This window comes from Rhododendron vialii, chromosome 9a (genome assembly GCF_030253575.1).
Source record: "Rhododendron vialii isolate Sample 1 chromosome 9a, ASM3025357v1".
Taxonomy (NCBI): Eukaryota; Viridiplantae; Streptophyta; class Magnoliopsida; order Ericales; family Ericaceae; genus Rhododendron; species Rhododendron vialii.
The window spans coordinates 38,221,513-38,249,421 of NC_080565.1; the positions used below are offsets into that span (position 1 = coordinate 38,221,513).

Genomic DNA, 27,909 nt, shown 5'->3' on the forward strand with positions numbered 1-27,909 from the left:
CCACTTCATCACCATGATCGAAACCCTTCATGTTTCAGAGATTGTCAAGAGCATAAGCCTTAAGAGAAATCCTTTGAATCGAGTACTCTTTGAATCATAATCGGAGACGATAAGTGTGAATTTCTTTTTATGAAAATAGACTTGGCCACACTCTATCAAATCCATTGTGCATTATTGGATCTGCAACGTGAGTTCGTCAAATTGTGATCTCGTTCCGATTGATCTCCGCGATCGAAATCGTGCAAGTTATAGAGCTTGTGAAGAAGATAAACAGTATCAAAGATTGTTTGAATCGAACTCTGAAAGATGCATAATCGGAGATGATCAAAGTGAATTTGTTTTTATGAAAATAGATTTGGCCACGCAGTATGAAACCCATTATGGCAAAGATTAAATTCACCCCCGACGACGAAAGGACGTACCCGACGGAAAAGGAAAAGGATTCTCACTCCATTGCTCAACAGGTCGGCTTCTTTCTCTCTCTCTAAAGGTATTCTTGGTCGATTTTCCTTTGAGATGTTGCCTGATTAATTAATTAATTTTGTTTCCATTGCCCTGGAACTTGTGCTTCGAAATTTAACAAAATTTTGTTTCAAACAAAGCTCGAATAAGTTACTGCTGGGCACGTCTGGCGTATGATAAATGGAAAATTCAAACTAATGAGATTGGCAAGCGTTCTGTTCTATTAAAGCTAAGGTTGAAGTGCATTCCTGAAGTTCTGACGATAAAAAATGTTGGTGAATCGGGTTATTGCTCATTCATAGTTGTATTATCCTTAGATTATCCATTTCGAGGATTTCAAATGTTTTAAAAATGTGAGCCTGTGAGGTTCAAGTTATGTCTTATCCTTTCGAGTAGTTATTGTTATGGTGTTGTCGGCAATGGCTTAATCTGAAGCATCATTGAAATGATCGTTTATATGCTTATTTAGTGTTTGTTTGAATTAATTACCCAATGTCACCGGAATGAAACTTTTCTATGCCGAAAAAATGTAAAAGCTGGCAACTTTGTGGAGTGAAGTTTGCTCAAGAATTAAGCCGTCTTTTCAATTTGCTTTCACTGTCATTTCACAGCTTTCTTTTTGAGAACTGGACATCTTTGTTCACTTATCTCACGTTCATTGTTGCAAATAGTCTCGAATTATCTTTCTTACGACCGATTTCTTGAGGGATTTTTATTGGATTGTCATGAATCTTCTTCTCATCGTACTTTGAATCAGGATACTATTACTAGTATCATGTCAATACGTATCATATGGAATGGTTAAGTACTTGACACTTTCCTCCTCGGATCCTTATATTGAATATGTTCAGTTGTTAACAGGTATAATGTGAAAAGTGATATCAGTTTCCTCTTAATTCCAGTGGGCTGCATATCACAAGATAGGGGGCATTTGATATAAACTGAAGGTCATCGCAAGTGGAAGGTGACATCTCTAAATTTGTACCGAAGTATGTTGCAAGGTTTTTTTTGTTCGTATATAGTGGTAGATTACAAGTCAACTGAAAAGAGGGGACCAGTGTTGGATTCAAACGATTCGATATTGTCTCAAACTCATTTCTTTGTTCAGCAGAGGAGGAAATCAGAGCAGAAATCTCGATATGTCAGTTGGAGATCTTCCATGTTTTTTACTGTTCTCATCCCTGCTGTTATAGGTAACCACTTCAATTAGGCTTTTTTTTCTTATCGTCATCTAGTTCGAAATCGTTCCTGACCTCTGCTGAGCTGAACCATGCGTGTGAGTTTTGATTTTCACATTCTTCATGAATTTAGTTTGTCGTATAAGAGTTGCTAATGATCACTACCAAAAACAGTTTGCAATTTTTTGGCCATGATTATGTAGCTATTTGTTCAGGATATTGATGGTTATTCGCTCAGAGGTAGTGTGTAGTTTACTAGTTTAGTGCTTATCTTATGTAATTTTATACAGGCATTATAAATTGGTCGAGCTAATAATGGTTATATGCAAACTGCCTGCGGACTAATACTGACTCGATTAGAAGTTTCGCATTGTAGGATTAGAAGTATATGGTGGTCCAGACTTAGAATTTGCTTCTTCCTAGGTTTCAAGTTCAAAACCTAATCAACTTATATGGGGCCATTCCATATGGGGCTTTGCTCCGACTTTAAGCTAGTGGACAATGGGATTGGTATCCTGGAGATTAGCGGATGTGCGAGCTGGCCCTGACATTCTGAGCTTAAAAAAAGTATCGCATCGTAAGGTATATTGTATATCCTGTGTTTTGGCGATTGGTTGTTCAACAGATATGTAATTACTACAATATTTGCACTTCGAATGCCAGAAATGCATTACAAGAAACAAATAGGGCTACTTAAAAAAATCCGTAGAGTCAGGCATACATGTGTATATACACGTGTATGCATTTATTGGCTATACTTAAACTCTGAATTGCATCTAGTGATGGTATGCTTGTGTTCAGTTCTTTTAATATGTTTACTTCCTAGTTATTGAGAAGATAATGGAAAGATGAGGATGGTAATGATAATAGTCGTGGGAGTTCAGAATAGGGTTACTAATGGTTTTGTGAATTGTCAATTGTGAGAAAAGCGAGAGTTCTTATCTAGGTGAATTTCATGCATTTAGTTACTTTTCTATTTTTATCCACCTAATGTTAAATTTCATTCCCCTAGGCCTACGAGTTATGCTATTAAGTATTGTATTTTCAGTGTTTTTTACCTTTTCAAAGTGGCCATCTTTTTTTTAAATGCATCACAACCTGTGAAGCCCAGTTTGCTTGAAGTACTAGCTGTGAAGCTCCTTGTGCTATGCAGCCAAGTGCATTATCAATATTATGTACTGAAGTAAATTGTTTCAATACTTGCTTTGTTGGACTTACAATTGTGTTGATGCCTGTTGTCATTTTACTTCTTATTCTATTAATAGAAGTTTACATAGGCTTTTTTTTCCCTCGAGCTACAACATCTCTCTCTCTCTCTCTCTCTCTCTCTCTCTCTCTCTCTCTCTCTCTCTCTCTCTCACGACCCTATCACAGTAATTAAGATAAAGGGATTATCGTGACCAGCCAGTGGATCTAACCTCCACCCAAGGCCTCATTACTCAGTCCTATGAGATGCAAGGACTGTAAAGAAAAATATTTTAAACTGCGGAAGCGATCTGAATATTAGAACACACTGTCAGAGCCTTAAAAGGTTTAAAAACTTACAACATAAAGTGATCTTACACAAAATAGGGAATAGTCAATTCCCATCTTTGAAGTTTTCAAAACGTTCCCTAAATACTTTCTTTACATGTCCCCCAGGCAGCAGCATTTCTTGTTCCTACTTGGCAATACCTGTAGGAAAATAATTAATTTTCAAATTCTATTGACTACAAATTCTTTTGGAGATTACCTGTGTGTACTGATTCTTTTGGAGATTACAAATTCTATTGACTACGTGTTCATTATTTTCATTCATCATTTGTGTTACTTATAGTTTTTCTAGTGAGTGAAGCTGTTCTGCTTGTCTTTTCAATTAGGATTTATGTTCTTGCTAATATCCAGGCAAGCTGGCAAGGGCTCTTTTTTTGAAGTTGAACGAGGAGAAAGAATAACGCTATTCAACAAAACAACAAGCTTCGCCACGAACTGGTGCATGAGTGTCCGTGTGATATTTTTTTGCAGATGTGTGTATCACATTACTATTGCTTATTGAAACCACGATTATTATTTTAGTTAAAGAAATCTTTGTTCTTTATCTTTTAATCTTTCCAGGTTCTGATCTCCTTCTGCCAATTCTGCTCTGTGTGTGTGTGTGTGTGTGTCCCTTCCTCAGTCCCTCTGGTCATTTAGATTTGGGTGCTGAAAAAGCAAGGATTCTCTTCCATCTTAGTCTTTCAACACTTTGTTTCCTTTCCTCTTTCCTCACTGTTAACTTGCTTGATCTTTGAGAAGAACAATAGTATCACTCGTTCTGAGAATGAGACCATCCATAGCTTTGTTTTTGTTTTTTGTTTTTTTGTTCGGACATCCATAGCTTAGTTGTTCCCTGCTTTCTATTTCTAGTTGTCTAGGCAAACTAGTAGACAACTACGAATTTAAAGGTGCCGGTACTGCATATTATTAGGATTTCATTTATGACGAGTATTACTCACTCTCTTGTTGCCAGTTTTATTTTCCCGTTGCATCAAGTCCTGCCGACACTCATCATGTTGGTTTGAGGTGAACAATAGCGAGCATACAGGAAGATTCTCTTAATCAGTTAATCTTGCATCGATGTCGTGTTATTGGGTAGATTTAGCAGCAATCGTAAGGGTCTTATTGCACAGAAGTTTTCAAAACAAAGATGTTTCTCTGGAACGGTTGTCCTAAAATCTCTTGCAGCGCGCTCTAGTTCATCCAACACCGTAATGGGTTAAAAGTCCTTTTGTATTGCTCTTCTCCATCATTGTTCATCTCTCATCATCTTTTATGGCATTCATCTTAGATTTTGTTTGGACATACAAACCCTGGTGGTTGTAATTCGTAACCCTAAACATTTCTTAGTGGGATGCTTAGGCTTCTATACTTTAAGAAGCCCCGAGTAGCCATTTATTCTAACCTAATGTACTAATCTGTTAATTTCACTCCGTGGCACATTTTTGCGATTCCTTGTGTATCCACCTATGATCTCCTGTGACCAGCAAAATAGATAATGTCAAACTATAAGGAGGTTGTTTGATTGTCTGTGCAGGAACTTTTGAAGCAAGGAAGTGCAAAATGCAGAAGTGGATTATATTGGCTTGCTTGGTTTATAATGGGATATCTCATTAAGAATTCATGAGCGAACCTGGGTTTAAATTTGCTAAAGCATAATCCGTAGTATACGATTTTGCTTTCGATAGAGTTATTAATCACATTTGGCTTCAGGAATTATACGTCGAAGGAAGTTCCAAACACTTGTAATTGTGAACATTATGTGACGATGTAATCCAATACTTTGTTGTAATGTTAACACAAGTTTTATACAGTGTTTACCAAATTTGCTTGCTTATAGAAGTGTCACTTTAGACGTTCTGACCGTTCCTGGGTACGTGCTTTGTACGCGGGGACCATGTTGTGCAGAGGCACACTACACCCTCTCCGGATCGGCGGCGGGCTTCATATCATCTAATGAAGTTCTTCAATTAGGTCAAATTCTTAGTCAGCAAATTGGAATTTTAAGTTATATCCAAAATTAAGCTCATGGAACTGAATACTTTTATTGAACCCTGTCTTCCTCTTCAGCGACTACAATCAACCTGGATTATAAATTGCTAGGTCGAATCACGATCCTCACATTGACGATTTTGTACACAATTCTTTCTTGTGAGTGTTGAGGTGGCTCAAAGTGGGTCTTATTATGGTCTCATTTTTAGATTCAAGTTGTTTTGTTTGGTAATTCTTGATATTACCTTGTTCGGTAGGGAGAATCTATTAGAGACCGTGTCTAAGGGATTTGAGACTCCAAAACAAACAAGGCTTAAAATGAGAGTAATCGAATCATCGGGATCTTATTTGAACAAATCATATCCTAGCAGTCTCTAATTGTTCACGGCTTTTGAGACTCCAAAATGAACAAGACTTAAAATGAGAGTAATCGATCAACGGGATCTTATTTGAACAAATTATATCCCAGCAGTCTCTAACTGTTCACGGCTGTGAAAATAAATACGTACGGTTAAGCCTTTTATTAATGTCCTATCAAATCTTAGTTTTCCATTAGATACATGTTCATTGAAGGCTGCGTTCTTGTAAACATATGAGTCTATTTTGATATCCTTTTATTTTTCGTAATTTTTTTTTATTTATAGTTTTTTGTCGTAATTTTTGACGTTAATACGGTAACAAGGAGAAGCATTTTCCTTTTTCAGCGCTTAATAAGGAGAAGTGGCAGGACAAAGGGTAGTGGTAGACCACCACAGCCACAGCTGTCGGAGTGCATTTTCCTCTGCTGCAAATTCCATTAGAGTGAGTAACCAACGGACTGGCATCAATGGCGTCGTCACTCCTCGCTCTGAAGCGATTCATTTCCCCCAAATCCCTCCGTCCGGCGACGGCGGCCCTCCTCCCCCCCTATCGCCTCTTCACCACCAAAACCTCTCCTGACTTCGCCGCCCGCGACCGCAGCTTCGATCCCGCCCCTGTCCGCAACTTCCCCTATCCCTCCGCAGCCTACGGTAAATCTCTCTCTCTCTCTCTCTCTCTCTCTCTCTCTCTCTCTCTCTCTCTCTGTATGTATGTATATATGCACGTAGTAGGAATATGGTTTGTACGGTGTTTGTATAGTCTCTCAGTCCATTTTGTTTCTCTCTTGAAATGATGAGAAAAGGGTTTGGTGAGAAAACCCGAATCTCCGAATCCACAGAGGCATCAATCTTAAGAAGTTAAAATCATAGCGGACATGTCTCGTCCCCGTCTCTAGGGTTTGTTTGGAACTAGTGGGAAAGAGAGAAAGGAAACGAAAAAAAAAACTTCTCTTATATTGTTTGGTTGGGCCCCAAACTCTTCTTCAAATTAGGGCCCCAAACTTCTCTTATATTTTAGGGTGCTATAGTGTAATACTCCTACCAGGTATAACAAAATCAGATCAATAAGTCCACAAAAAAATACAGGGACTAGAAGTACTATTTTTGTTGCGAAAAATTCAAGATAAGTGGAGTATTTAAGTTTTTGGGTTTGAAATTTTATCTTCTTAAGTATATAGTATGGTTTTGATTTTGTAGATGAATGATTGTATGTGTTAAAGTACGTGAGGGGCTCCTACTTTTGCCTACTTCGAATTTTGCTTCGGGCTCCCAAAATGTCACGGACTGCCCTGACTCGTAATATTTCTGTTCGGCATTCGTTATGACTTTATTCATTAATGCCTTCATTTGTGGTTGAACGATAGATTTAGTTTAAACTAAATTCATACTGACTTGGTATCTGAATGCTCGTTATCAGAAACCGATGAGAGTCTCAACATAAGGGAGGACATGCCTGGGGCTGGAAAAGAGAATGTGGAAGTGCTGCTGAAACCAAACTATTTGATTTTGAATGGGGAGCGGGAGATGAAGCAGGAAAAGGATGGCGTGGTGGTGACCTTGGTGTACAAGTACAATGCCACCTATTATATTTCGGAGGAGAAATTCAACCTCAATCAGGTTAAGGCTGTGATTAAGAATGGCGTGCTAAATGTTGTGGTGCCCAAGGTCAGGAAAGACCATAAGGGGGACTAATATGCTGGTGGGTTGTATTTGTAACTTGACTAATTCTGCGGATGGGTAAATGAAAGTGAGTTTTGGGTGGGTTAGGTTTTTATTTTCTAGGTTGATTTCAGAAGAGGGGATACAGAACATGGTTTCGGATGGAATTGAGAACAGGATTTTGTGTGGAAAGTAGTGATTAACTAGTTATATGTAGCTAATGGTTATGAACATGAAAATGGTTAGTGAATGACAATGTTGTTTTTAGTTTGACTTGGGAATCTGATTGTAATTAATGCATATTATCTTCTTGGATTACTTGTTTTTGCTTATTCTTGGGTCTTCATTTCTGCTTAGGAAAAGTATGTGAACAGTTGTATGCACACAGATCCAGACAAATCCAGAATTGGATGTATCTGAAATAATTTCATATGTACGTGAACCTTGCACATAAATGAGGGAGTCAAGTGAACTTGAACGGTTTCAAACATATCTATGTCTGAATCCGTGTTGGTATATCTTTACACATTTATCATCGCTCTTTTACTCAAGGAGTATTGTTTGGGAGGAATTGAAGGCTAGAGGAGACCACCTCTGCACGATGGGCCATTTCCTTAGATAGGGAAAACTGAATTTTAAGTCAATAGCTGTAAATTATTCCCCAGTGTCATTCAGCTCCTCTCTGCTGCTTTTTTATTATTGACTAATTACACTCTTTATCTCCGTATATAAAATACTCATTTATCACTATGTAACGAATTCTATTAGCAAAAGTTATTATTCATTGGTTAGCGTAATATGGGTGCGGAATAGCTCCTCAGTGCTGACCATTCATAGCTCGAATTTCCATGTAAGTTTCTTCGGTAATGATTTTTCTTTTTCATACTGAAATTCCCACTTGGTTGATTATTGGGTTTTCTGGGTTCTGACTTTTTTTTTTTTTTCAATTTGTTGTGAGTAGTCGAGCTCAAGAAGCAGATCTCAGTATCTTTCCAATTGTTGAACAAGACCGAAAATCATACTGCTTTCAAGCTAGCCAATCCACCCCCCCTCTCCCTCTCTATTATTACCTTTTCATAAACATACATGTACAAAACTATCATTGATTTAGGAACTGTTATTTATTCTTTTTTTGGTTGGTGGTAACACCTGGTAGGAGGAAAGTAAGATAAAAGTGGTTACATTACAGTTATTGAAACTCTTGGTGAAAATGCTAGGGGAAGGAAATAAATTAGTTAACCTGGGATACTGTGATAAAAAAGAGAAGATATGAACCCATTGAATGTAACCAAGCAAAGTGGAATTGCTAAGCATGATTACTGTAGCCAACCCAATTGAATGGAAAATAAGGCTAGTCTGGTTTGGTTGGGTTAGATTATGATGTCTGTGTTTTGTTAGCAACTTAGCAACCAAAGGAAACTGTTTTCACTTTGATTGGTTATGGGTACTTTCTAGATTATTGGCTTAATTGTTTGCAAATACAAATTGCTGGTTATCAGGTGAAGACAACCAATCCAAGAAGTACTCTGTCCGACCTAATAATGGAGTCATTCTTCCTCGTTGAACCTGCAATGTCATTGGTATCATCTCTGCTATATCTCTCTGTACATTGTTATTATTATTATTTTTTTCTGGAGAACCATTTTGTTCTTATTAATATGTTGTAATAATTGGATTTTCCAGCAAAAATGCAAGCCCAAGGGGAGGCACCTCCAGATATGCAATGCAAGGACAAGTTTCTCGTCCAGAGTGTGGTTGCTCGCCCTGGTGCTACGCCAAAGGATGTTACCTGGAAATGGTGATGATAATTGTAATTTACATTTGTGACTTTCAGTCTTGTTTTTTGTACTATCAAACTTAGTATTAGTTGGATCTTCCAGTGATTGATAGTTACCAAGGTGGACTTATTCCGTAAACCTTTTGAAATATTTCTGTTGTTATCGCAGTTTAACAAGGAGGCAGGTAATCATGTTGAAGATTGTCAATTGAGATTTGCTTATGTTTCTCCACCTAAACCACCATCTATGGTTCCTGAAGAATCTAGGAAGGGTCTTCACCTAGGGCTTCTGAATCCGAATATGGACATTTTAAAGGTTCTGAACTAGCTGCTGTGAGTTTCTAAGTGCCTTTGTCCTTTTATTCATCGTCATTTCTTTCCTTTTGTTCCCTTTATTTATTTCTTTATTTGCCGTGTAAGTTTGTACACCATTTTTCATAGCAAATGACTGAGATACATACCTATTGGTGCGTACAGGTTTCAGGAGAACATGTTGAGGTTCGGGACAATTCCACCGATGTACATTTTTTTTTTTTTTTGGACTTTGGAGCATTGTGTCCATACATGCATGCACCCCTGTGTATATACACATCTATGCATTTCTTGGCCATGCTTAAAATTTGAATTGCATCTAGTGATGGATTTGTCCCTTCTTTCCCCTCTTCATTGTAGAAGTTCTTAATTATGTCAAGTACTTTCCAACTTTATGCTTTTGTCTAGTTCTTTTAACCTGTATACCTCCTAGTTATTGAGACAGTAATGGACAGACGAGGATTGTAATGACAATAGTCATGGGAGTTCAGAATAAAGTAAGTAATGGTTTTGTGAATTGTGAGAAAAGCGAGAGTTCTTATCTAGGTAACTTCCATGCATTTAGTTACTTCTCTGTTTTTTAGCCACCTAATGTGCAATTTCATTCTACAAGGTGTATGAGTTAAGCTATTAAGTATCAAGAATTGAATGATTTCAGTGCATCTTTGATGTGTATTTTCAGTGCTCTATACCTGTTCAAAGTTGCTTTCTTTTTTTTACATGCATCACAACCTGTGAAGCCCATTGTGCTTAAAGTACTAGCTGTGAAGCTCTTTGTGCTATGAAGCCAAGTGCATTATCAATATTATGTACAGAACTTCATTGCTTATATATATATCTTCAAAGCCGGGTTGATACTTGCTTTGTTGGACTTACAATTGTGTTAATGCCTGTTGTCATTTTTCTTTTTATCCTGTTCGGAGTAAAAGTTTACGTAGGTTTCTTTTTTACTCTACACTAGCTACCACATCTCTCTCTCTCTCTCTCTCTCTCTCTCTCTCTCTCTCTCTCTCTCTCTCTCTCTCTGCGTTCATGTGTGTGTGTTGTGTACCGATTCTTTTGGAGATTACAAATTCTATTGACTATGTTTTCTGTCTTTTCATTCAGCATTTGTGTTACTTCTAGTTTCTCTAGTTGGTGAAGCTGTTCTGCTTGTCTTTTCATTTGGGATTTATGTTCTTGCTAACTTCCAGGCGAGGGCTCTTTTTTTGAAGTTGAACATGGAGAAGAATAATGCTGCTCAACAAAACAACAAGCTTCGCCAAGAACTGGTGAGTGTCCCCATGACATTTTTGCAGATTTGTGTATCGCAATATTATTGCTTTCTGAAACCATGATTACTATTTAATTTCTTTAAAGAAATCTCTGTTCTTTATCAGTTACTCTTTCCATGTCCTGATCTCCTTCTGCCAATTCTGCTTTCTTCTCTCTCTCTCTCTCAGCTCCTCTAGTCATCTAGATTTGGGTGCTGAAAAAGCGAGGATTCTCTTCCATCTTAGTCTTTCAACACTTTGGAAACTAACAACTCGGGGATTTATGTTTTGTAATGAACTTCTGTGCATATCCCTTTAACTTTACCTGCTGTCTAATTACAGTCCGTGGTTTTTTTTTGGGTTTCCTTTTCTCTTTCCTCGCTTTCAACTTGCTTGATCTTTGAAAAACAACAATACTATCACCTTATCGCAGTTCTGAGAACCATCCAGAGCTTAGCTGTTACCTACTTTCTATTCTAGTTGTCTAGGGAAACAAGTAAACAACTGTGAATTTTAAAGGGGCTGGTACTGCATATTATTAGGATTTCATTTCTGACGAGTGTTACTCTCTCTTTACCAATTTTATTATCAAGTCCTTCCGACGCCGAAAAGTTAAAGCTCACTTCATGCTCATCATGTCGGTTTGAGGTGAACCATAGCGAGCGTACTACACATACTGCACAGGAAGATTCTCTTAATCTTGCATCGCTGTTGTGTTATTGGGTTAGATTTGGCAGCAATCTTATGGTCTCATTCCATGGAATTGTGGACCTAAAATCTCTTCCAGCTATAGTGCGTTCGACACCGTAATGGGTCAAGTCCTCTTGTAATGTTTTTATCCATCATTGTTCATCTCTCATCAATTTGTTGCATTCATCTTATATACTTACTTTGGACATAAAAACCTAGTGGTTGTAAGTTGTAACCCTATGTTTGTAGCGGAATGCTTAGGGTTCTATACTTTTAAGAAGCTCAGATTTCCAGTTCATTCAAACCCAACGTACTGATCTGATAACATCCTACCTTCGGCTACTAAGGGGCTTTTTGCGATCCCTTGCGTATCCTCGTATGATCTTCTGCGACAAACAAAACAGAGAATGTCAAAACTGTAAGGCTTGAGTTGAGTTGCTTCATGGGGTCGTGAAGGCTTGAAGCTGTATGCCTCATTAGGTGTTAAGAGTTTAATAATGTGTCATGTGTTAATTATAAAACGTTTAGACCATTGTGAATGCCAGAAGAATATACACAAGAGTAGTGTTACTATATATTTTTCAAGTTTTATATTATGCTCCCTGTTTAGTCTGGATTATCATTCATGTTTTCGACTTGGTCTACATTTTCCTCTTATGCATGTTTCCTTAATTTGTCTAGATTTCTCATTCCGAAGAACCAAAAAAAAAAATTGTCTAGATTTCTCAATCACCAAGTCTATAGCCTATAAAGGCATATCAGGACAATGTTTTAATCCACATTAATCAAAGCAAGCTTCTTGTAAATTCATTTTTTAACATGTTATCAAATTAAGCTTCTAATAATGAAAACAAAATCTCTCTTGGCATATACGATTAATCTGGTCATTAATATTCAAAATGCATGAATGGTTAGTGCTGTAACTAGAATGTGATATGCATGACCCAAGTACGTACCTAATACCTTGGTACTTGTAGAAACATAGCCACGCGGTGCTCCAGATCATTCTAGCATCACATGTGTTGTTTTTCCCACGTTGGTTTCTAAGATTTTCCTCTCTCTCTCTCTCTCTCTCTCTCTCTCTCTCTCTCTCTCTCCCTTTTTTTGGGTCATGCGCTCTTCCTCCTTGAATCATATCTGATCAAGACTTCAGAGTTGGAAAATGCTTGGGCTTTGTGAAAAGGAGGACTTAGATCGTGGGCTTAAGAAAAGAAGGCTGTGGACTACACGTCCCAAAGCCCTACACTAATTGCTGAGCCGGATGTACAAATTGAGGCCTATTGGTCCACCTTACTATTCCTTATGAGATGTTATAATAATACTAATACCCAAAAATACATGCTTGGAGCGAAGGATAATGGAAGGAAAAACAAATGGATTTTTTTTTTTTTTGATAGGCAACAAAATTTTATTAAGAAACTAGAGGAAAAACAAATGGATTTTGCTTGCTTGATTGAAGATAACGAGAAACAAATCAATATTCGTAAATGAAGAAATCTGTCTAGTTTCATCGTTAACCATGAGGATGAATGATCCCAATCTGACATCAAATCCAAGGTGGAATACTCTACACTTACTTACCTAAGTGGGATTTTTCAAAGCTGAACACGTTAATGTACACTCATTACCCTATTTGTATCTCGCCCCTTGACAACAATTATTTTTTTCATTTCGTTAAAACTGACTGTTACATTATGTAGGTACTCATCATGCATATATATGCAAAATTTGAAGTAGAAAATGAAGGAAAGAAAAATGGAGGGGGGGGGGGGGTTCGGGGGAGTTGTATTGCTTTGGAATTTGATAGGTGAATAATGGTTGGTTGGTTGTTAAGAACGTGTTATTTTAGTCGAGGTGCACGAAAAAAAAATGTGTTATTTTATTGCTTTATTCAATCACCTAAAGCCCCTAAATGACAAACTTCATCACTGGATTTTTCAGATATCAGTGGACCAACCAAACGTTTATAGACTTCAATATTTTCCTACCCTCACCCAAAAACGAGGGGGGAGAGAGAGAATGAGAAAAAAAGCTTATACATTCTTGAAGTTATGTTGATCATCTCTTTTCAAGATTATGCCCAATCATGTGTGGTCCCTAAGCTAGAAACATTCAATAATGCCTACAGAAAAGGCTTTAAAGAACTGGGCATACCACCATTTTGAAAGTGAATAAAATGAGAGAAACAAACCATCCATCATACTAGCTAGCTATAACTAATTAGGGCTAGTTTAACTGAAATTTTTTGTAAACTCGTTAATTGAGAGATTAAGTGATCGATTCTCGTCAATGGAACATTTTATTTCTGGACACTCTTTTCAAAAATTCCTGAAGCCGTCGCTATATACCGCGCGCATTAGTGTAGAATTGTTACTACAATATTCCTCAATCCAAAATGTCATGTGTTCATTTATCATTGATGACAACGCTATGACTGGGACTTGCAAAATAGGAGTAATGCAAAGAAGAACCCAAAACACACACAACACCCCCCCCCCCCCAAAAAAAAAAAAAACAAAAAAACAGAAAGGAAGGAAACTTCCATGTCCTTTCTCTCTCATGTCCTTCCAAACTGGAGTATATACGTACATAAAATTTGTTAGTTTGTGCTTAGCAAGTTATATAAATAATTCTAACACCACATCTAACCACACACCTACATTTACAATAGGGATGAGTTTTATATACATTGAGTATGTAATGTGTGCAGGTTCCACCTCTATTGTAAATGTGGGTGTGTGATTGTACTCCTAAATGAATGGATACTAGCATGCATGCACCGAATGACAGAAAAGGATACTTTATGAGGAAATTGATGAGTGTCCGTGTCGTGTCCCTCCTTGATACGGACACGCATTTGGCGCACACCCATGAAGTTGAGACACGCGGCCCTCAACCCTTTTGTCACCAAACCCCTTAATTTGAAAGTACAAAATTACTGGAGCGGAGCCTAACGATTGGCTACCTATATATTACGTACTCCCTCTCTGTCCGGATTTAATAGTCCTGCGTTCAATTCTAACCAGATAAAAATGAATTATATCTTTAAATTGGTAATAAATTTTATATCTAATATGGATCTTGTTTGATAGATCTCAATTAGTTTTATAAGACAATGTTTTCAAAATTACATAAAACATTATAAATTACAAGATATAATCGATTGAAAAAAGACACGAACTCTCAAAAAGAACTATTAAATCCAGACGGAGGGAGTATTAATTACTATCGATAAAGACTTGATCAATTCATTCAATTTGTCCTTACGAATTCAGGGACGAAAATCGATCAAACTCTTACCTATATCCGAGTAAGTTGATTTTCTTTATGGAGACTCAAAAATGTGTTTTAAGTCACTTGAACGGTTCTGATTGTTTATGTAATACCCGAGATATACACCAAATAATGTACCCATTGTTTTTGGGTGGTGGTCAGGGTATGCCCGCACGACGTATGACAAGTGGCCGAGCCGTCAATAAATCATGGAAAATGCTAACCTCAGTGCTCAGGGTGGAAAATAATAGATAAAAAAGCATTGATATTCCTGAAAAACATATTAATATTTGTAAAAGTATATTACTGTTTTATCTATAAGATATGAATTGATCTCCGAACTTGTTTGAAATTATTGTGTATTATCCTCTGCCTAATGGGTGCCGGACGGAGGTTAACAAGACTGATAAATCCTTGTCTTAACCCAAGGGGTTGCCTTGCTCCCTCCTAAAAAGTAGCCCGTTTGAAATCACATAAGTGCTATACATCAACTCTTTTGTACCCAAAAGGAGCTTTGCTTCAACTCTATATTTAATCGAGATACACGTAAGGTAGTCCGATGGAACAACTGAGTTATTCTTTTTTTGATAATTACAACTGAGTTATTCTACGTCATGGATTCTCCATTATTTGGTTGCCAAGTGGATGATGTCATGTTGGCAAGAGAATATACGTTGGTAGCAAAGAATTTATTCCAATTGGTATTGGATATGCGAATATGCTCACCGCCCATCCATCATTCCATCCATATGAATTTCCGCCCCTAGTTGGATTTACAAAAATAGCCCTCTTCTACTTTTGGAATTTCAGTTGTACCTTACTAGTGGAAATAGATAATGTGACGCTGAATTAACCAGATTGCCCTTTTCTTTTTCTGCGGATGATTGCAGCCGTTAGATGTAGAGCACATTGGATCCAACGGTTCAATGTAATTTGATGACGTAAAACCATCAAACCAGAAGACTTGTGGGGCCCATGGGTTATCAATATAATTAATGTATTAATGTGAACCCCAACGCGTTGGCAAAATAGACATGAGAAAGCAATAAATCTTGTTCGATTTGGATTTTGAGAGAGATTTTAAAATGTAATGAGTGGAAAGAAATATATAGAAATTATTGGGCACCGTGCGTAGTGATTTTGAGTACCTCAAACGCATGTTCGAATTTCACGTAAGCCAACTATTCCAAACTTTGAGACCACTAAGAGTTATACCCGATCGTTAACTTCAGGACTATGAAATTAGTCGATGAGCGTGGCAGCTGGCCCAAACATTTAGTTATCAATATATATATATATATATATATATATATATATATATATATAATGTGCACGAAATCCATAATTGCATTGAAAAATGGCTCCCAAGTCCCAACCATTTATGGGTACGCAACAGTCATTCAAGAAAGTTGAAATATGTGGCTAAAATTTGACTTCTTTGCTAGTGATCTCATCAACTAGTAGTAAAATAAAATGAACAGAAGAAAATGACACGAGTCGTTATTTTTAGGACACCTACGCGGACTGGGGGACCTACAGCGTGCTGTCCCGGTCCGGTCTTGCTCTGATGATCGAAAACGTTCACTTTGTAGAGCTTGTTGAGTTGAACAACTATGCAAAAAATCAATTTGATCAGATATCATGAAGTGCCTGATCGGAATACATATAACTTGCCAATAATAGGTTCTAGTAGATTTGATCCAATATTTGGATCCATTCTTTTCAAGACAAAAAGATTTCGATTAGACACTTAATGATTTTTGATCGAGCTGATTTTTTACATACTTGTTTAAGTCGATGAGCTCTACGAATTGAGTGTTTCCGATCGTTAGTACGAGACCGGAGCACAGCCTCTTTGGCCGAGACAGCAGGCTGCTGTCCCTTTAAGGGACACAGCTCCCCCAACTCCCACCTACGCATGGTGATACTGATAAGCTTCTTTATTTTCTCTCTCACATCTTCGTTTTCTTCTTTTCTCGGATATAGCGAAACGAGGTTGTTCGGTAAAATTTTTGAAGGGAGTGTTTGCAGTAATTAGTGAAGGGATAATGGAGAAACGGGAATGCTAGGTACAAAAAAAATTTATTCCAAAAGTACTCCGAAAACAGCAATTAATGGTTGAGAATCACTTTGATGATTGTATCACACACATCAAAGTGAATCTCAACCATTAGTTGATCTTTTCGAAGTAGTTTCGAGGTAAATTTTCTTTGTCCATAGCATTTCTGATGGAGAAATGAGGAGAAAAAATTCATTGAAAACCATGCTAAGAGACTGATGATTCGGGGAGGCCAAAACCGAACAAAAAATGTGAACATGTCAGAATGGATAATTCAATGGCAAATAAGAACAGAAAAGCTAATTTGCCGTTAAGGGGTGGCTTCCAAATTTTTGGAATCTCTAAGTTAATGTGAAAATAAGTTGCTTATTTAAATTTTGGAGAACAAAACTCCAAATTAAGTATTTATAAAATAATGAGATTTCTAGAACGGGCCCTGAATGGTCAATAATACTGGAGTAGTTAGGAATATGGCACATATACACCAGTTGAATTATTGGGGGCCGTACGCAAAGATTTTGAGTACCACAATCAAATAAGCTCTAAGTTTTTGACCATGAGATCGCATGTTCGAATTTCACATAGGCCAACTATCCAAAACCTTGAGGCCACTAGGAGTTATACCCCATCGTTAATTTCAGCGCTATAAAATTAGATGAGAAGCGTGCCAACTAGTCCATACATCCAATTATCAATATAAATATAAATAAATAAATAAATATAAATATAAATAAATATATATATATATATATATAATATTAATGTGTACGAAATCCTGAATTGCATTGAAAAATGGCTCCCTAGTCCCAACCATTTATGTGTACACAACAGTCATTCAAGAAACTTGAATGGGCAAATTTCACTGACCTCCCCTGAGGTTTCTAACACATGCAAAGACCTCCCCTGAGGTTTCTGAAATTTCACTGACCTCCCTTGCTTTTGCTGACAATGTCAAGCCCTCCCCCGTCGTTAACTTGCATCAGATGGCGTTAACTGATGTGTTTAAAAGACCAGAATACCCCCTAATAACAATGCCTGAGTAATTGTGCAGGGCACTTTTTCATATTATCTTTCACAAATATTAGTCGATTGTAATTACGAATCCATCAGATCAAAAACTAAATACACATCGTAACGGAAGTAATTGGTTGTTTCTTAAGAGAACTGAAGCAAATGTTTAACCCATTTCCCTCTTTTTGAATTTGTATTAGATTTGATTAATCATCCTTTTTGGCGAGATGAGTCTAAAAAATAAAATGTCATTACCAAAAGCAACAAAAATAAAAAAATTTACTGAGACGAAAAAAATACCAAACAGCTAGCATTGTTAATTTTTTTACTATCTTATGAGTTTTTTCGAATTGTGGTCGACATTTTTTTATTATTTTTGTCGAGACAGACTATTAATCCTAAAAATTAGGATAAAACCCTCAATAAAAATTTACAAAAAGTAAAAAATACTAAACAAAACATTTAGGAAGAATGGCCCAATAGATGAACTTGATGGAGAAAACTAGCATAGAAAAGAGAATCATTATACTTCTCCGGGCCACTATCTACTACTATTTTTTTATTATTACCACCATTTTTTTTATAATTATTGGTATTTAGATTAGTTTATACGCATCTTGACTAACTTTGGGGGGTTCAATCCTACCACCCACTTGCACAGAGCCCAACTAAAGCCAAAACAAAACTCCATATCGACTAACCCCAAAGGAGTTGATAGCACCTGAGAGATTCCGAATTCGTAATCTTAAGAAGGAGTAGTAAATCTCCAAGTCTAGTTTTAACTACCGAGACAACCTATTGGGCTTTATTTTACCATTATTTGACTAATGGCATCCAGCACCTCCGCTACCATTATTTTCATATCAACTGGTAATGGTATACATTTTTATCACATGCATTACGCAACCAATCTCTATAACCACATTCTCCTCTCCCTCTGGTGTTTTTTTTTTTTTTTGTAATTTCTTTTCATTGAGCTTTTCCATATTAAGGGGTATCAACGTGGAGCAATCGCAGCACAAAGTGTAACGACCCGCTCTAAAAGGATTAACATAATCAGTCTTAATGAAAGCTTAATATCAACCTTAATAAAATTCATTCCATAAACGCAAGACAAAGTCAACTAAGTATATTACAACCGGCTTCCAAAATAAAATTTACAAGAGAACTTTACAAGATGAGTTGCATTCACAAATGTTAATACAACTCTCCAAAAAAAAAAATTACGTCAAAATATGAACTATGCCAAGAGGACACCAAGTCGACCCTCGTCCTCGCTCCTACAGCCTGTCAGACCAGTAGTGGACCAAAACTCTACTTCAGTTACCTGGAAGGATTGTGAGTGTTACTACTTCATTCAAGCAAAAAGCATAAAAAATTTACACGAGCAAACATGGATCGAGTAATGCTTTTAACCTTATTTAGCAAGAAACAAGTTATTTTTCACAACCATTAAATAAGCACAATATTTCAAGAAACCATAGGGTTGCTTCCCTCGCAACCAGGAGTTATGACGGTACCGTGACCCTGTGAACAGGGTACTTCCAACAATTTATACCCTGTTTGTGTACAGCAAATAGACAATTTATACCCTTCTTGTGTACATCAAGAAGAAAACAATTCCAACCAACAATACAGCTATGGCATGCTCTTGAAATAAATCATGTTTCAAGCAACTTGATCCATATCACTACCGTCAAAATTTCCAACATTTGCAGAAAAATGATAAGTTTATTTTTAGCTAGCCACTTCAATGAAATAGCACACTCACCTTAGAGATCCAAAAGACAAAAGTGAAAGGCTCCCTTCTCAACTTTGAGGTGGAGACTCGTCCCCCGATCCTAGAATATGAATGACACTACACTTAGTATATTTCATACACCAACTCATGTTAAAATGCAAGCAAAATGCAATAAAAATGATGGGTGATGTGCTTCAATGCTCAAAAGATGATTCAATGAGATTTGATACAAGAATTCCCAAGAATAAGGCTTAGACCATGACCAACATGTACGGTTCTGACCATATCCAGTACATAATCGTGAATTCTAAGAATTTCACTTAAACCGTTGAAAAGTTAACTTCTTCCTCTTCAAATCGACAGGTCATTCATAAAAAATGGGGTTCGGGTAACCTTACTACGGCCTCGCGACTATAACTTAACAAAACACCAAAACTGGTGCAGAGACAGATTTTGGGTCAACTTTAACAGCAAATCTGTTATTGCTCAGGCATAACCACAGCGCATGGGTTGCACCGTTGGAAAGCTCTATAAGTCTAGTTTCTAGCAAAACAAGCGGAATGTGATTTTGAGTCTCGAGCTAGGAGATATGACTGTTTTCCCAACTTGTGTCAGTGCAGTCAGCAATACGAGTTTCACAGCAGCAGTTCGGTGCGTGATTTTTAACTTTTTCTCCTCTTTGAAATAAATTCTGAAAATTTTACCCAATCAACTAGACATGCATATCCATCTCCAGTAAAAATTTCAGAAAATTACAAGGTCGGCAAGTTAGTGAGAAAAATTCGTTAAGAACAGGACAGATTCAGTCAAGTTCAAGCTCTAATTGACAGAATTGAGACATGTCCCAAAGAAGAACGAATTTGCTAGGTTAAAATCCATTCTCTCATGAACCAATTAGGATTTAAACTACAAGAATATCCAGGTATAAACATGTTTGATCAAAACCCAAAACATAGATTATGTATAAAATAGGGTTTACCTTCAATTAGATTTTCCCCAATTCCTCCTCTTCTTCTTCTTCTTCTTCTACTTCTTCTTCCTCTCTCTCTCTCTCTCTCTCTCTCTCTCTCTCTACGCGATACAAAAGAAACTGTGGAGGGGTGTGGAATAGTGTAGAATACGGTAGAAGCTAGATTTATTAGGGAAGAATTATCCCATGAGGTTGGGTGTATTGGTTTAAATGTGTCATAACTCATCTCCACCCTTCATTCCACCAACCAAGTCAAACACTTTTAATTAACTTAATTAAACCCTCAAACTTAATCATGTATCGCTAAACAATTTATGAATGAAATGTGAACGATAACCCAACACGTGTAACAATTAGCATGACCTATGCAACATAAAATTAAATGTCATATGCGATGCACGTGCATGCTCGGAACGGGTGTTACACAAAGGTCCAACACAATTGGGACTATAATTGAGCAAACTCAATCTCTCTTATTCCTGCATCATTCATTTTTCTATTCCCGAACTTAGAAACAAGTAAATCCAATCACTCACCTCATTTCGTCGCCTCAGGTGATTTCCTCTTTCAATTTGCACAAGCAAAGACTCATACGCATCTACCACCATGATCTCTGTGACAAGGCACAACCCACCGATCTTGCTTTGAAATCATTCAAGTGAAAGCCCGTCAAAAATCGAACATAGCTTCCAAAATTGGGAAATGTGTCGATGAATTCTTGGTACTCCATCACTAATATCAAAGCTAAACTTCACCAATTTTAACTTTATGGTATTTTATTTTGATTCCCAAGTAGAAATGCTGGGGACATTAATTTTTTCCTGAAACGGATTTCTCATGGACGAGTTTGTGTTTTTCTTTTTTTTCGATTGGGCTAAAGGTGAGTCATAAGGGTCAGCTCAAAATTTGATTGAATTAGAGATGTAGTGGTTGGGTGACGCAGTTTAGTTTTTTAACTAATAAAAAAGAAAGAAAAAGAGATTTTGTGAGGTGGGAGAGAGAGAGGAAGGAAGGATAAAATAGGTATCTTATTGCTATAGAATGTTGATATCATCACACATCAGCAGCTTCTGTCAACTTTTATAACAATGAAGTAACGGAGGGGGCAATATTAGTATTGTCAGCAAAAGCAGGGGAAGTCAGTGATATTTCAGAAACCTCAAGGGAAGTCTATGCAAGTGTCAGTAACCTCAGGGGAGGTCAGTGAAATTTGCCCAAGTTGAATATGTGGCTGCAATTTAACATCTTTGCTAGTGGTCTCATCAACTAGCAGTAAAATAATGCAAAAGTGCTGCACACATAACACAAAACCAATTTCTAACTGTCCATTGCTATAATAAATTGTCGTAATTCGCTCAAATTTTTTTCCGAAAAAGTTAAAATTTTCCTTGGAAGAGTTTTTTTAAAATCTAATGCTATGTTTGGTTTGGTTTGGTTTTTGAAATTTTTTTTGAAAAATAGTAAGAGTAATAAGTGGAGAGAGATAGAAAAAGAAATGTTGGAAGTAAAAGGAACTCAGAGGGTATGTTTTGAAAAAATCTTTTTGAATTGTGAAGAGAATAAAGTATAAACCGTCCAAATATATCTAGACGGTCAAAATTATGCGCACAACTAACACAACGATTGTGCGCATAACATTTTTGAATAAAATGAACAGAAGAAAATGACACGAGTCCTTACTTTCAGGGACACCACGCATGTTGATAATTTATTATTATTTTCTCTCACATCTTCTTTTTCTTCTTTTCTCAGATATAGCAAAACGAGGTTGTTTGGTACACTAAAAATTTTGCAAAAATTCAGCAACCACATTCGAAATCACACTCAAATACACATTTCCTCACAAAACACAAGGGTTCCACACATATTTCAGTAAAAATTTTGTGAAAATTCTACAACTACACTCAAAATTACACATCCAAATATACACCCCCTCACAAAACGCAAGGGTCCCACACACACTGTGAGAGGGGGTGTGTGTGGGACCCTTGCGTTTTGTGAGGGAGTGTATATGTGGATGTGTAATTTTGAGTGTGGTTCTAACATCTATCAAAATTTGAGGGGAGTGTTTGGAGTAATTATAAGTGAAGGGATAATAGAGGGGTGAGGAGAGAAAATTCATTGAAAACCGAGCTAAGAAAGTGATGATTTCGGGAGGCCAAAACCGAACAAAAAATGTGAACATGTCGAATGGATAATTCGGCAAATAAGAACAGAAAAAGTACTAATTTGATGTTAAGGTGTGGCTTCCAAATTTTTGGAATCTCTAAAAGTCAATTTTGTTGAATGGTCTTGCTTGAGTAAATAGTAGTAATATGGCACATATAGACCAGTTGAATGTGAATCCACACTAAACGGGATTAGAAAACTCAAGAAAGTGGTTAATGTGTGTTTTTCTCGAATTTTAGGAACAAGTTTTGATGAGTACTTTGCTAGTGGAGGATAGAATGAGTCCTTTAAAAATTGATTGAATGAAGTGCAAGTAAGGCGATCTAAACATTTTAATTTGTACGTCAACAATAAACAAAAGAACATGCTTAGAAATTTCAACTTTTAAAAAGCATTTTGTTTAGCGTTTGAAAATTCTTAATACTCTTACGAACTAAAAACTGGCCACACTTGTAATGTGGAATAGGTGGGCTTATAATATTTTCGAAATTTATTTTACTAAATAAAAGTTAACTTCAACTATTGTAATGAAAACTTTTTAACTACACCTTAATTCATAACCCCAAAAGTGTAACAAATGTGCTTTCTAATAGTGGAACCACCAAGACACTGTGACAGCTGCTAATCGACAATTTTCATGCACTTCTCTAATATTTGACCGTTTGATTAATTTGTTTCTGATGCAATATTCATTTGATTATGATGTGTTATTTTGTCTATTTCATGTGTAATAGTGTTTTTCAGTTGTATTAAATACACGATGAATTATAATATTTATTCTTAATGAATTTCTTTCCCCCATAAAAAAAAGTTCCTACTCAGATTCCACACTCCAGAAGAGAAACAGAAATTCAAAGTGGAACTTAAAGTCATAATATTAAATACATTCTCACATTAATCATATAGTACTACTATCTTTGGGGTTTTTTAAAGGTCACAGGCCAATAGTCTGAACTTTGAGGGTATTTTCGCCAATTCATTCAGCCTAAATTACCCTAAAGTCAAAAGTCCCACTACACGCAACAGGTTAGAGAAGGATATTTTGGTAATTGAATAAAGTGGCTTAAATTATTGCTCTCTGCCTTAAAGAATCCTCTTGCCTCCCCACGAAGCCTTTGAGCTTTTGTGCTCGTAAACGCAACCAACCCAAGACAAACCAGAAGCTAGAGAGAGAATCTTCCAAGAGATTGTGTTTCTAGAGAGAGAGAGAGAGAGAGGCGACCTGGTCAGCGCAGCTAAGCGAGGTATGCTTCTGTGATGCATTCATGTCTTTCTCTGACTTGGGTTTCTATGCATTCATGTCTTTCCCTGCAAATTTGGTTCTTTTCCATTTTGCTTTCTTTATATTCCAGTTTGATTATTATTATTATTATTTTTATAAAAATAATCTTCTTGCGGATCGTTTTGAAACAATGAGGGATTGTTATTAAGCAGATTTTGATTACTGGGTATCTGTTCAAAACCAAATTAAGATTATAACAACAGTGAGGTTTTGTGTTGGGGCTGTTGACGCTTTACTGCTTTTTGAAACAATCAAATTGCTTCAACGATCCGTTCTCAGTTCCTTAAAGCTGTTCTCTTGATAAAAAAGGGTAAGCGTTTCTTTTCTAAAACTTTAAAATTTTCTTTTGTTTCTCCTGTGTTTTCTTGTTTGTTTGTTTTTGGTGTCTATTAATAGCAAATATCCTTTTTCGGACAAGGCAATTTCAGTACCATTTTGGTTTAATCGGATTCTATTTTAGGCAATATTAATTGATTTGTTTTCAATCAAAAGGGTAGTAGAGATATTTGGTGGAAAAATTGGAAGAATTTCTTTGACCATACTTTTTAATAATATTTGCTTCCATTTGCTTGCCCATCAATTTGTAAATTCAAGTTGCTGTGATGGGGCTACTGACTTCTAGGCTATGCTTTTATCCCAGAAGAAAAACATTGTTTCAAGAAATATATTTGCATTCAATATTTCCTTATTTTATCGATTATCACTGAAGAGGGTGGGGATCGGATTACAACAGAATTGCTTTCCTGTCCTATTCTCTTCTGGATTCGAAATTACATTTGTTTTGCTCTTCTCTTCTAAATTTTTTTAGCCAAATTGAGCATTGAAGAACCTTAGGGAGTTTCAAGGAAGTTGCGAAACTTTAACAAATGGGAGAAATAATCGGAAATGTCGAAAAACGGTACAAGAACATGATGATGTATGTGGAGATTTGAAATTGTTACTAGAGTTTAGTTAAATGGAACGTGTCCCACACTCAATTCCAGGAGTTAAAGTATTGTGCCTTGCTTTATCTGTTATCAATCTTACAAATTAAAATAGACTATTTAAATATGTTTTGAACAAGTAAAATTGAAGCTTAATTTCTGGTGTTGTAGTTGCTTTCACGTCTCATTCTGCTTCAGGTAAAAGTTTGCTATGTAACGGGTATATATCCCTCCTCCCGATGTCAGGGGAGGGGATATATACCCGTTACATGAAATATTATATACCTGTCTGTTTCAGACTTGTGCAGTTCACTCTCTTGGTTATATTTACTGTTTGCATCAGAACAAGCTAACTTCATTTGCTTGCTTCTTAATTGTGTCAAAGCTTATTCCCTTTTCATTGTCTTCAGGTTGTTCTCTCTTAATCTGTGAGAAGAAGTTCAGTGCTTGCTTCCTTCTTTTCTGCTGCAGAGTGAGAATCCATATATGGGTACGATGTCAGAAGACTCGGAACCAGCACGACACAGAAACTATAGCAAACCTCTTGGAATTCAATTCTTGGAGCACATTAACAAATCGACCCTCTCTTTTAAAACCTACCAAGCCATTGTCCTTATAGTAACATTCTTAGCATACGCAAGCTACCACGCGGCCCGAAAAACCACAAGCATTGTGAAAAGTGCTCTCGATCCAAATGAATCATCGGACTTGGGCCTGAAGTTTTCCCCATTCCAAACATCTTATCTTCACTCATGGATTCTTGGAAGTGGTTGGGCACCATTCAATGGAACAGATGGCACAGCCTTGCTTGGCGATATAGACGTGGCTTTCCTTTCAGTTTATGCTATGGGAATGTACTTCTCGGGTCATATAGGTGATAGAATGAACCTACGATATTTTTTAACCGTAGGAATGGTGGGAACTGGTTTATTCACTTCACTCTTTGGAGTTGGATATTGGGGAAATATCCATGTTTTTTACTACTATTTAATTGTCCAAATGGTCGCTGGTTTGTTTCAATCGACCGGTTGGCCTTCTGTAGTCGCTGTTGTTGGAAACTGGTTTGGGAAAAGGAAGAGAGGTCTCATAATGGGCATATGGAATGCTCACACATCCGTGGGTAACATAACTGGTTCTTTAGTTGCTTCTGCTTTGTTGAAGTACGGTTGGGGTTGGTCCATGGTTGTACCTGGTCTTATGATTGCCTTTGTTGGTATGGTGGTTTTTCTGTTTTTGCCTGTTAGTCCTGATTCCGTTGGAGCAGATGTAGATGAAGACGATGTGTCATCTCCCAAGAAAAGTAGGGAAGAAGTATCGGAACCGTTGTTGAGATCGAGATCTGAGACAGGTAATAATGAGGACAAAGCTGTGGGGTTTATAGAAGCGTGGAAGATTCCAGGGGTTGCTCCTTTTGCTCTTTGCCTGTGTTTTGCTAAATTGGTTGCTTATACGTTTCTGTATTGGCTTCCTTTCTACATTACCCACACAGGTATGTAACTCACTTACCCCTTTTGCTATGGTGTGCTTAACATAATTAGCAATGCTCCCCTTCAATCCTATTGTTTGTGTGCTCGAAAAATTTGGAAAATCTTGGAACCACGCGCGAAAGGGAAGCTAGAAAGAGAGTTTAGAATCTGTTCAGTTCGTTGCCAGGTTGTTGCAGAATCGGTTTTCCAAAATACTGTTTTCGAAACTACGAATACATGGTTTTTTTAAAACTTTGTATTTGGTTATTGGGAATTGATTTTTGAGAATTTTCGAATATTTTTCGGTTGTTTCATATAAGTAGGTATTTCTCCAACAGATACTGAAAACAAGTTTAGAAGGAAGAGTATTCCGAGAAGTGTTCGGGTTCTGAAAACAGATTAACCAAATAGAGTACTTTGTAAGGATATAAACCTTTTTCTGTGTCCTGTGAAAAATCTTATTTATTATGAGAACTGGATCTTTATTTGTTTTGAACTGCACGTTACTTGCGTTTGAAATGGTTAATTCAGCTTTTAACTCATCAATATATCCGCAAGTCATGAATTTTGCTCTGATTTCCTTGTGCCGTGTTTTTCCTTATTGCAGCTATAGACGGCAAGTACTTATCAAGTGGCGCTGCTGGAAACCTATCCACCTTATTTGACGTCGGAGGCGTGGTTGGAGGAATCCTCGCAGGCTACATCTCCGACCATCTCGATGCCAGAGCCATAACTGCCGCAAGCTTCATGTACTGCACCATTCCGGCTCTCTTCTTGTACAGAATCTATGGTAGCATTTCCTTGACCGTTAACATCTGTCTCTTGCTTGTTGCCGGCATGTTCGTGAACGGGCCCTACGCCCTCATAACGACTGCAGTTTCGGCCGATCTTGGGACCCACAGTTCCTTAAAAGGAAACTCGCGCGCACTTGCAACTGTGACTGCAATTATAGATGGAACTGGATCAATTGGGGCCGCCATTGGACCGTTGCTGACCGGTTATATTTCGGAAACGAGCTGGAACTCTGTCTTCATCATGTTGATGGCCTCGGCTCTGGTGGCTGGGTTGCTTCTGACTCGGCTTGTTGTGGCTGAGGTGGCTGCAAAGATCAACCACTCCAGATCACAAGGTGGGGCCGCACCACCATCCCCTTCTGCTGCACTTGAAGCTTGATTTTGCTCCGGGAGGTAGAAGGGGTTAGGGTGTGCCCTCCAATGTTAATACATTCACTGCGCCGAGATGTTCTGCGATATTCGTGGTTTTTTCGTGATTTCCACCATATTATGTAGTTGAGCAAGGATTGGGAACAGAAAACGCGGATTTGAGGACAGGCGATCTCATGCGCTGGTAAAATGGGTCCTTTACCAATACTTGTGTGTGAAAATTTGAGTGTTTTCGAGCTCTGGCTAGCAGGTTTGATTCGTTCGGTGACAACTCGGAGGTGGAAGGGGGGGTATTGAAGATCTTTCGGTCTTCATAAATATAGAGACTGTATAAACCCCTTAGTGTCCTCCATGATATATGTACACTTTTTGTTATTACTCCCAACTGTATCAAATGAAGGATGCGATCCAGAATTGCTGGAAAATACTCAAATTCGCGCACGATTCAGTGTTCAGATTTAAATGGAACCACTGTATAAAGATGGATCTTCAGACACAACGGTCTGGGTTAATTTTCTTTCTCTAGTGATGGAAAGAAGTTGGGAAAGCAACATGGATGGAGTCAAATCACCTGTTCTGAAAACCGTTTATACCTCTGTTCCCAACTTCCCACCGAAGTTGGAAAAGCAACATGGATGGAGTCAAATCACCTGTT

At 37.3% G+C, this 27,909-nt stretch overlaps 2 protein-coding genes and 2 long non-coding RNA genes across 5 annotated transcripts; 3 read left to right on the forward strand and 1 right to left on the reverse strand.

Moving 5' to 3' along the window:
* Positions 1–106: 106 nt before the first annotated feature.
* LOC131300039 (uncharacterized) lies at positions 107–4,980 on the forward strand. Its single transcript, XR_009190853.1, has 4 exons — positions 107–464; positions 1,314–2,222; positions 3,525–3,611; positions 4,693–4,980. It is a non-coding gene; the product is annotated as an uncharacterized LOC131300039 (long non-coding RNA).
* Positions 4,981–5,820: 840 nt separating this feature from the next.
* On the forward strand, positions 5,821–7,483 carry LOC131300037 (24.1 kDa heat shock protein, mitochondrial-like). The gene is made up of 2 exons (XM_058325672.1): positions 5,821–6,157; positions 6,924–7,483. The coding sequence occupies exons 1-2, from the start codon at positions 5,974–5,976 to the stop codon at positions 7,196–7,198; spliced, it is 459 nt and encodes a 152-aa protein (XP_058181655.1). The 5' UTR covers positions 5,821–5,973; the 3' UTR covers positions 7,199–7,483.
* An 11,123-nt stretch (positions 7,484–18,606) lies between these two features.
* On the reverse strand, positions 18,607–20,390 carry LOC131300041 (uncharacterized). Its single transcript, XR_009190856.1, has 3 exons — positions 20,261–20,390; positions 19,312–19,381; positions 18,607–18,867 (listed from the first exon to the last, which is right to left on the reverse strand). It is a non-coding gene; the product is annotated as an uncharacterized LOC131300041 (long non-coding RNA).
* Positions 20,391–23,506: 3,116 nt separating this feature from the next.
* LOC131300042 (putative glycerol-3-phosphate transporter 1) lies at positions 23,507–27,679 on the forward strand. 2 transcript variants are annotated; one of them, XM_058325679.1, is made up of 3 exons: positions 23,507–23,664; positions 25,036–26,114; positions 26,699–27,679. In XM_058325679.1, exons 2-3 carry the CDS (start codon positions 25,112–25,114, stop codon positions 27,262–27,264), a joined length of 1,569 nt encoding a protein of 522 aa, XP_058181662.1. In that variant the 5' UTR covers positions 23,507–23,664; positions 25,036–25,111; the 3' UTR covers positions 27,265–27,679. The 2 variants fall into 2 exon arrangements, with proteins under 2 accessions (XP_058181662.1, XP_058181663.1); XM_058325680.1 differs by lacking the exon at positions 23,507–23,664 and adding an exon at positions 23,877–24,012.
* The last annotated feature ends 230 nt before the right edge of the window (positions 27,680–27,909 follow it).

What these genes read in the sequence shown, in the direction of transcription:
- LOC131300037 (XM_058325672.1), top strand. Translation starts at nt 5,974, where the DNA reads ATGGCGTCGTCACTCCTCGCTCTGAAGCGATTCATTTCCCCCAAATCC. An exon ending in CTATCCCTCCGCAGCCTACG is followed by an intron (nt 6,158 to 6,923) that starts GTAAATCTCTCT and finishes GCTCGTTATCAG; the next exon opens with AAACCGATGAGAGTCTCAAC.
- LOC131300042 (XM_058325679.1), top strand. Translation starts at nt 25,112, where the DNA reads ATGGGTACGATGTCAGAAGACTCGGAACCAGCACGACACAGAAACTAT. An exon ending in TTTCTACATTACCCACACAG is followed by an intron (nt 26,115 to 26,698) that starts GTATGTAACTCA and finishes TCCTTATTGCAG; the next exon opens with CTATAGACGGCAAGTACTTA.